At 43.4% G+C, this 10,407-nt stretch overlaps 1 protein-coding gene across 1 annotated transcript; it reads right to left on the bottom strand.

Moving 5' to 3' along the window:
• Positions 1-4,681: 4,681 nt before the first annotated feature.
• Positions 4,682-5,635, bottom strand: LOC143391330 (olfactory receptor 51G2-like). The gene has a single exon (XM_076844025.2). The coding sequence runs from the start codon at positions 5,633-5,635 to the stop codon at positions 4,682-4,684; it is 954 nt and encodes a 317-aa protein (XP_076700140.2).
• Positions 5,636-10,407: the final 4,772 nt, after the last annotated feature.

The following is a 10,407-nucleotide window of genomic DNA, read 5'->3' as shown; positions in this document are numbered from 1 at the left end:
GGTTTGTATTATAGAGAAACTAAGGCAAAAACACAGATCCAAAGTTTATTGGAGAATATAATGCCCTTCTAGGAGTGAAGGAAAAGAGTGAGGCTAGACAAGGGTGCACTACTGAGCTGCCACCAAATGAGCCATGAACTGATTGCTCCTCATGCTAGATGTGTTCCAAAGGGCTCTGTGCAGCTTCTGCATTACAACACAAATCATGTGGGGGAAGATGGTTAAAGTCTGTGCCTATGGTGAACTAATGCTCTTATAGGTTACAAATGTGTAACTAAGCAGGTGCCATGATATTCCCTTCTTCAGAAATAACAGGGAAGCTTCAGGCTATTAACTGAATGTTTGAGTTTCCACATTAAAAAAAAATGCTACCTTGAAGTTCTAGCCCTCAATATGACTATATTGGGGTACAGAGACTTAACTAAAGTAACTGACTGAAGTTAGAGAAGGCAAAGTTGTAGGGCTCTCAGGATGAGATCGGTGTTCTCACCAGAAAAAAAACACCAACGGCCTTGCTGGCTCACCACCATGTGAGGAAAGTGGGAAGGTGCCTTCTGCAAGCCAGGAAGAGAGAAAGCCCTCATTAGAACCCAACCATCTAGATCTTGGACTTCGATCCTCTAGAACCATGAGAGAATAAACTTATCCAGTTGCTGTGTCTGTGGCACTCTTCTGGCAGCCCATGTGACTAATACAGATGCACAACAATGCTGGCACAGGCTTGAGGTGCAGTGGTGTTAGGGTAGGTGAGGACAACTTGAGACACTGGCAGCAGTCACTACAGGAGAACAAAAGCCAGGGGCATCTTGAGCTCCACAACCTCAAGAGCAGCACAAGCAGCTCCCAGGGACTTCAGGCTGCCATCAAGGCGAGTGTTTGGATGCAGGCTAACAGAATTGGCTATAGAGAGGAAATAGCTGAAGAGTCTGAGAATGAAAGACCCCCACGGTGACAGGGTAAACAAGAGTGTAGCATCTTGGAGGAAAGTGAAATAAAGCCTAAGGTGAAAAGAGTGACCAGTCATGTGAAAGGCTACAGCCAGGACAGACTGGCTTTTGTGTAAATTCCAATAAACTACATTGCCAATTCCATTTCAATGGAGTTATGGGTCTAAAAGCATACTTGGTATGAATCCAAGAAATATCAAGGGAATAATTGACAATGACCAGAGGAAGAAAAAAAATTCCCAGATTTGAGTAATTCTTGAGTTTTGTAAAGTGAACATAAAAATGGAATACTAGCAAAAGGAAGAGCAAAGCTAAAAGACTAACAAGGACTCCTCCTGGGTTGCTGTATATATCAAACCCTAACCCTTAGGAGTTTAAAATTATTTTGTTGCCTGAAAGCAAAAGAATGGGACTGATCTTGTTTCCTGTTACTCCTGGCCTTTTAGATCTGTTAGATTTCTTCACCTTGTACTTATTAGGTTATGCAGTCATCCTTGTAAGCATGAGTTCTAACCTCCCAATCCAAGCCATAATAAAAACATTTGGAGGTACAACTTTGCAAGTCTGAGTTTGTTACACTAATGGACACTCCTGACTAAAGCAGTGCCCTTTATCTAAAGACAAAATGGGTTTTACGGACCTACTCAGCCTCTGGCATATTAAGTATTCAATCAGATTGATAGTGATAGCATTCATCTTCTCCAAATGATCACAAGGCTGATACTAATTAAAATCAGAGAACCACCCTGAAGAAAAGTGATTTATAAACGCCTTCACAAAGAGCTATGCCAACATAGGACTTTCCATCCATGGTCATTTCGTACTCCTTTTCCTATGTAAATTCTGAAAATTAGGAGCCTGCTGAGGAAGGCCTTTCAGGAAGGGTATGGATAGCCGTGTCAGAACAAGCCCACCCACCTCTGCTGCATAGTAATTTGAGTTTATTCCTCCACAAAGAGGCAACATTAGTCCCAGCCTCCTATACTATGTATTGATTAAATAGTGTTTTCATAAAATACTTAGAAAATGTATACTGGCACTCAAATTATGTTTCATTCTATTGTGAAATTATGTTTGGAGTTGGAATACTGGGGAATTTGACTCTTAGACCTCTTCTAGCTTCAAGAACGAATTTATTGGGGTCTCTACAGCTTTGAAGGATGACTAAATTAGGGCATCTTTTCTAGGTGTGAGGAGGGTTAGAAAACTAGGAGAGGTGACCACTTTAGATGTTTGAGGCCTGCAGATATCTCATTAATAAGTTATTAGGCTGGAGTTAGAGCTTGGTGGTAGAGTACTTACTTAGCATGTGTGAGCACCACATATAAACAACTGAAGGTGCATTGACAACTAAAATATATTTTTTAAAAAATCATACCAGAGGCTGGGGTGGTGGATCAGTGATAGAGTGCTTGCCTAGCATGGGTGAGGCACTGGGTTTGATCCTTGGCACCACTTAAAAAATAAACAAATAAAATAAAAGGTATTGTGCCCATTAAAATTTTTTTAAAAAATTATACCAACATGTTACATTTTATTGTATTTCTTTGTATTCCAAACAGGAGGTTCATTTAATCTCTAATCCTCCCAACAATTTTATGGGCCAAGGGTTAACTTTATTTTAGAGATGGGAAAATTAAAGCTTGGAGATAAATGAAGAAATTGCTCATTAGAGTAGTTGAAAGTAGAACTGGAACCTGAAATAGGCTACATTTCAGATCCCTAAAAATCTGGCATCTGCTTCTTTTGTTTCTAAAAATGAAATGTGGTAGTGGTGGGTGGTGGTGGTGGTGGTGGTTTTGGGGGGGTTTTTATATAGCAGGGATTAAACCTAGAGGCACTTAATCGCTGAGCCACATCCAAAGCCCTTATGTTTTGAGATGGGGCCCCGCTAAGTTGCAGAGGCTAGCTTGAACTTGCAATCCTCTTGCCTCGGCCTCCTAAAGTGCTGAGATTACAAGCGTGCACCACCACACCTAGCATGGCACTTCTTCATCCCAGGCAAAGAGTAAAGACGATTCCCCCACGAGGGCTGCTGTACAAGCTGCCATGCAGACTCAGGTGTGCATACTTTTCACTCTTCCATGCTCTTTCCTGTGTCAAATATGCAATTGACCTATTTCTCCTACCTTTTTCAAATTATATTTTTACCTGGGTACATGGGAGGAAGTAGAACTCAGAAAGACATTTCTCAGAAGACCATTTTTCTTTTGTTCTAAATTCACAAAGTATTTCAACATAATTTTGCATTCATCATAACTTATGATGGAGTGAATCCACAGTGACTTTTTTTTTCATTAGGTCAATTCTTCCTCTAGGCTTCCTCTTTTACATAGAGGGCAGAAGCAGCCCTTTTCCTTATAGGGACCTATTAGGCTCCGACTAAAGGAAAAATGATTTCCTAATAGTAAATCACTTGTTCTACCCTGCCCTCTTGTCTGTTTCTCCTCCTCTCTTGTCTTAGAGTCATTTCTCTGCATTTTGATAGTCAATAAATTCCTGACTGTTCAGATGGCCATGGATATGGTCAAAGTACTTCTTAATAGGACTATGATGGCTCCTATTAAATTTGAGTGAGTTCCCCCCCCCAGGAATATCCTTATTTCAATTCAAGAAAAATGTATGGTACTTTAAGAGTGAATAAGTCAAGGAAAATGTCCGTGATGGAGTAAGACACCCTTCAGTCTCCTGAAAAGCTGTTCCCAATTCTCCTTCCAAGCTAACAACATACTTGACCTAAGCTGCACCCTTAGAAATAGCCTCCTTGACTATATGGTATAGGAGAATCGCAACTAGCCCCCAAGGTCTCGAATGTGGTGCGTTCCATTCCAGTTTATTAACTGCTTGTTTTCCTCACAGGCCTCAGACATTGATCTCCCAAGTGCTCTCCCTTCCTAAGAATCGGCTGTGTTTCTTTCACCTGCTTCCCTCTCCCTAGTCATTTACTCAACAAGAAGCATTGAGCTCTATCTACATGGTAGCCATTGTTCTTGGTGCTGGAGATATAGTAGTTTTTCTGTTTGTTTTAAATGCAGTTCTGAGTCTCTGACCTTGTGGAGTTTACAACCTCGCAGGACAGTGAGTGGCCAAGTGGGTGGCCATTCCACCCTTACCATTGGTACCTGTGAAACAAGCACCATCCAAAAATTATAGCAAGCAGCTTCCTTGGGTTCAGTAACCAAACTTTCTAGCTCAAAGCAGAGATCACACATGAAGGGAACAAAGAGAAAATTAGCACTCCCTAAGCTGCCAGATTAATTCAACATGTACGGTGTTCTCATGTGTTTCCCCATCACATGCATCCCTTTTCTATTTCTTGTTATGGGATCTAGTTAATAATAAATTTGGGAGAAGGCAGCGAATAATAAGGTTCATACACTTTACTGTAGTTCTTCCTTAGGTTTATAATTCAAATGGGAAAGAAAACTTCAGTGAAGAGATGCCTGTTCACATAGATATGAACAAACATCCTGTCAGGTAGTTAAATCCCCTGGATGAGATGTCACAACATATACAAGTTTGAGAGTTCAGCTCTGAGTCTTTAATGAGAATAAAGCTAGGATTACCAGTGATACTTTATGTTCTGTATTCAAAGCTGCAATTTGGAGACTAACAGTGCCCCACAAAGGGATCAACAGTAAAAGATGAGTCACTTTAAAAACCTTAAATTAACTCTTCCCCTACAGCTTACCCAAGCCCAGACTCGGAGGTCATAAGAACTGGGTCCTTTCATTCTAAGAAACATCAACCCGTTTCTGCTGGAAGCGCTTTAGGAGGCCCTGGCGGATCTGCTTAGACTTGATGCAGTACACAATGGGGTTCATGAAGGGTGGGACCAGGAAGTGCAAGTTGGCCATAAGCACTGCCAGAGCAGGGTAGCTGTGCTTCTCCACTCTGTGCAACACAGAGAGTCCCAGTTTGGGCAAATAGAAGATGAGCACAATACAGAGGTGTGACACACATGTGTTGAGCGCCTTGAGCCGCTCCCCAGGTGCTGCAATGGCCAGCACAGTCTGTAGGATCAGGACATATGAGAGCATGATGAGGGACGAGTCGAGCCCTAGTGAGAGAAGGATGGAGATCAAGCCAACAAAGCTGTTGACCCAGGTGTCTGAGCAGGCCAATCCCACAAGGTCACAATGTAGGCAGTAGCAGTGAGAGAGTTCACTCATCTGGGGAAAAAGCAGACGCCGCAGGAGAACTGGTGCAGGGAGGTTGAGCAAGACAGCCCTTGCGAGAATGGCAGCCCCCACTTTGGCCATGGCTGAGTGGGGAAGGATTGTGGCGTAGTGCAGAGGGTCCCGGATGGCAATAAAGCGATCAAAGGCCATGGCCAGCAGCACACCAGATTCCACGTAGGTGAAGGCATGAATGAAAAACATCTGTGCTGCACAAAGGTCAAAGGGCAGCTCTCGAGCACCCAGCCAGAAGAGCCGCACCATGGTGGGGAAGGTGGATGCACAGAGGCCCAGATCAGACGCTGCCAACATGGACAGGAAGATGTACATGGGTTCGTGTAAGGCTGGATCTGTGCAGATCAGGAAGAGGATGATACTGTTACCCACGATGGAAGTCACACAGACGAGGTTGATGGGGATGGAAACCCAATGCTGAGAGGCTTCTAGGCCTGGAAAGCCAGTGAGAAGGAAGGTAGTGTGAGCCGACGTGCTGTTGTTGCAGGAGAGCATAGTGACTCCAGGAGGGAGTTGGCCGCCCTAGGAGTAAGAAGCATCATTCATTTGGTTATTAAGTGTAGGCTGGAAAGGAAGGGCTCTCTCATGCCAGTATGGCCAGGCTTTGTACCTGCCTCTGTCACACACGTCACCGCGTGCTTTTCATAACCCAAGCAACTATGGAGGTCAGGGCCACATTCTGTTCAACCGCAAGGGATGCCATACGTTTCAGTCCATGTGAGTGGAAGCACAGAGGCTCAGATCAGATGCAGCCAACATGGACAAGAAGGTGTACCCATGTACATCTTCCTGGAGTTGTGGCTCTCGGTCTACGCTCTCAGTGAGTGGCACTGGCCATGATCCAGAAACTGCATTGGTGACTCCCCACACTGATACAAAACGGAAGACATGACAATGGTGGAAAGAGGCATTGAGTGTGATGGGTTTGTCTTAGTCTTGTACATGTATAACCTCGTAGTCTTGTGGGATATTTTTCTATTTTCTGACGAGAAAATTGGGACTGAGAGGCTCAGTACCTTTTCTGAGTTAATGAAGCTAGGTGCCAATCCAGAATTTAAATCCAAGTCAGTCAAATCTTGGCACTTTATTGTGAACTGATTCTTTGTCCACAGAATAATTTAAAGGCCCATTTTTCTGTCCCTCTAACTCCATTTCCCTTTAAAGCAAATGCAGTCATTTGAAACGGGAGCAATATGACCCGCAAAAAGTAATAGTCTTCATACTAATTCAGCCAGGCCCCTCTGCTTCCTGTACGTTTTTTCCCACCTTTATGCACACTGGCTCATCCGCTGGAGGCAGAGCATAAGTTACATTCCCCAGTCCACTGCACCCAAGAACACACCATTTCTGACACAAGGAGGCTGCATCCTCCCCGTCCTTCCCCAGTGTTGCAGGATTAAAAAGGAGTTCACAATCAGTCCTTTCACATAATAAAAGGCCTCAGAATGGTTAGACATGGGAAAGACTACAAACAGCACTGCCAACACACACATTTGTCATTTACTAAAATGTAATAGTAATATGAAGCAGGCCAGAGACCCCCACCCACCCAGAAGACCCTTACCATAACTAATCAGAAACCCCCACCATACTTGTAGCATGTAAGTGCTTATCCTGCGCAAAAACCTCTCTAATATCGGCCATCAACAAAAATCTGCAGAAGGCATTGTGGTTTATAGCTTCCTCTTTGTTTATAAGTACCAGGTTTGGAGGAAAAAACCTTGGAAACCCCTATCTGTATAGAGAATAGAATGAAATGTGCTTGTCATGAATCCCCTAGCCTCCATCCACCCGACATGGGTAAACAGTTCAAAGAATTTCTGTACTCATTCTTCAGGGGAAGAATTCTTAGGGGTGAGCCACCTCTGAATCCTGCAGTCTATAAACCTGCTTCCCGAAAATTTCTCAAGTGTCCAACCTCTTCTCTCCTCCTTCTGTCCTCCTTCAATCAGACACTACCCCAGAATTTCACAGCTAGTATTTCATGGCTTCTTTCTGCAATGAGGAAAGTTTGAGAGGTGAGGAATCCTTATCAACAGCTATGTTTAGAGTAAGGGGGCTGGGTGTGGTGGTGAACTCCCGGCAACGTGGGAGGCTGAGGCAGGAGGATCACAGGTTCTGAGTCAACCTCTAACTTAGCTAGATCCTGTCTCAAAAGGTCTAGGTGTGTAGCTCAGTGGCAAAGTGCTCCTGAATTCAAAACTTAGTTTCTTCTTTTTCCCCTCTAAGACTATGACTCCAAAGCTGGTGTATCTATTCCTCCTCATTCTCATTCTTAAATTTTTTTAAAATGTCTCTTGATGGTTATAAAGACTAAATGAAAAACATAGGACTTAAAACCATGCCTGGCACATAATAAGCATTAAAATGGTGACTACTTATTGAGGATTTACTACCTTGTGAAGTAGGCATAATTATCATTCCCATGTTGCACATGGGAAAACTGAGGCACCATGTGGCTCAATAACTTGCCTAAGGTCATAAAGTTAGATGTGACTGAGCCAGAGCACAAATTCAGGCAGCCTGGTTCCAGAGCCCTCATTCTTAAACACTGGTAGGCTGCAGCATTATTAACTAAATGACTATCAACACTGTCAAGGCTGAAAATATCTATCCCCAAAGGGGATGAAATAGAATTGCATGTTTTCAGGATCACCTCATAACCTTCCCCATTTCCTCCCTGAACATTTAAATGTATCAATCCTTGAGGTTCTGCATAGAAAAGTCCTAAAACAGTAAGGAGCCTATATGCTTACTGACCACCATATATTGCATATTGTAAGTTTAGTTATAGGCTAGTGGCTTAAGAAGAATTTTCTCCTAGAAGTACTAATCTCCTGAGAAGGCAACCAAGCAATTTGGTAAATCTTTCTCATCCCCCACCACCTTATGTAGATGATGGGTAGGTAGAAGGATGGATAAAGAATCAATGCAGAGTAGATTCTTCTGAGGAAGAACTTTTTAAAAAAAAAAAAAAAAAATCTGAAATCTATTCCCAAAACCCAAGCTATGAGTCCTCAAAGGAAATGACCCAGCTTAAAGAAGGCTGGAGACCCTCTGCCTTCAAGAAGGTTTCTATAGCAACCAAGCATCAGTCTCCAGCACTCAAGGGAATGGGAGGCTCTAAGCCTCTGGCTTTGCCAGCTGAGTCCTGGGCCTAAGAGGGGAGTGTAAGTCCTGGCACTTCTGCGGTGGCCTAGCAAAGGATTGGCAGTTTTTTCCAAGTTTTTTTTTTCCCAAGTTTTTTCCCAAGCCCATAATGGCGTTAGCCAAAACTGGGTCTAACATCCATCCTATCCAAAATAAGTTTAGCTTCAGCATATCTGTGTCAGACACCTATAACCAAAAGTAAGACTGCAGAGTCCCCAGCTCCCCCCAAAATGACTTGGACTTTCCTCACCTCCAATTGTTTACTAGCTGTTTAAAGTTTTCATTAATGGCAGAGATGAATGCAGAATGTGTGAGGAAGTTTCTGAGTATCTTCTGCTATGATATCCTTATGAAATAAAGGGGCACTTTCTGTCCTCTGTAGGAGACTTCAGCTGAAGAGCTGAATAGTGAGAAATACTTTCCAATAATCAGATCTTGGGTTTTTTTATACATGGTACCGTGCTATACCACATCTCCATATTCATTTTGTTAAAAATTGAAAGTGCTACTTTTCTTAAATCTCCTGAATAAATTCTCTCTGATCAATTTTAAAAAGCCATGTACAGTGGTACATGCTTGTAATCCCAACAGTTTGGGAGGCTGAGGCAAGAGGATCTTAAGTTCAAAGCCAGTCTCAGCAACTTAGCAAGGCCCTAAGCAATTCAGCAAGACCCTGTCTGGAAATAAAAATTAATCACTGAACTACAGCCCCAGTCATTTAAGTGCCTCTGAATTCAATCCCTGGAACCCCAAAAAATAAAAGTGTGCTCTAGATCTGCTGTTCTGGGTTTGAATCCTGGCTTTACTATTTCTATTAGAGGTTTCAGAAACATGCCCCACTTAGGTCCTGAACATTCTCACGTATAAAAGAATAAGAGCACTTTAACTATTGGTGCGGACCAATAGTTCAAGAAAGCCTAAGCCTTAATGTTATGATCAGCTGTTATGTAAGCTAACTCGGACCTAGAAGGCTGTTATAAGATGAAGAGGGATTTCCCCACTGCCCCTGCTCAAACTAGTCAGAATATGCCATCATGGAGGAGGTTTAGTCGAGCAGCCAGGCTGCAGGTTTAGGCAGAGTCCTTATTCTTGCTATCTTCACCCCATAATCAAAAGTCCCACAGTAGACAAAGAAAAGGGAGGGGGAATAGGAAAAAAAGACAGTTGAATGAATCTGACTCTCCTATGTACATACATGAATCTCACCATCATGAAAATGCACAAGAAATTTCTTTTCCCTGTAGTTATTTTAAGTCCCACAGTAGGTTTCAGGATACCTGGCAGATTCTGCCTGTGCTAGGAGCACTCATTGCCAATGATCTTGGACAACTATCCATTGATTTTTCTCCCAGATTGAGGAGGGATAGTGTCTCCTTTCATCATAAGATGACCATGTTCCTTGGTTCAGACCATCAAGCTCAAAAAGAGCTATGATGTGACAAGACCTCCTCACAGATGCCAGCTCAAGCAGAATTGGCAAAAACCTTAAGGTGACTCTCACCCTCAGGCTTGGAAATGTCCTGGAAGGAAGTTCCCTACCCTAAATGGATACCATTCAGTGCTGCTAGAGGCAGAAATGCTGATGGGGCTGGAGGTGCAAGGCCACGTGCCCTCAGCATAGACCAGGTTTAGATGCCCTCGCCCCTGCACTCACCACAGCTCCAGAGCTTGGGTCTCCTTTCATCTGTCCTCCTGTCGGCGAAAAACATTTCTTGCTGTGTCATTAAAAGCCAGTACTTCATAATCTTTCTGGTGTAGGCAGGGAAATAACAGGTCTGCTGGGATGCTGGTGCAAATCCGAGAGATTTGCCTAGTTGAACTTCCTGAGCCCCCTGAGTTCTGGGCCAGGCAGCTCTGGGATTTTGGGGGAAGCATCAAGTAGTGCATCCTGATTTAGCATGGATGAGTTTTCTTAGGGGGCACTGGGAGGACACTGAGGGAAGTGCAGGGATTCAGTATGGTGTGTCTTAGAGTCAGCCCTATGAATTGCATGCTAGATGGAGACAGGTTGAGGACAAAAGAGTAGTTAGAGTGGGACACACTCTGTCCTTCTGGGGCAACAGACCACGAGGAATTTCTGCTTCCAGAAAGAATGTGAGCGCAGACTCTTACAAAAT

This window comes from Callospermophilus lateralis, chromosome 2 (assembly GCF_048772815.1).
Source record: "Callospermophilus lateralis isolate mCalLat2 chromosome 2, mCalLat2.hap1, whole genome shotgun sequence".
Classification (NCBI taxonomy): domain Eukaryota; kingdom Metazoa; phylum Chordata; class Mammalia; order Rodentia; family Sciuridae; genus Callospermophilus; species Callospermophilus lateralis.
This window is presented reverse-complemented; position numbering and strand designations above follow the sequence as displayed.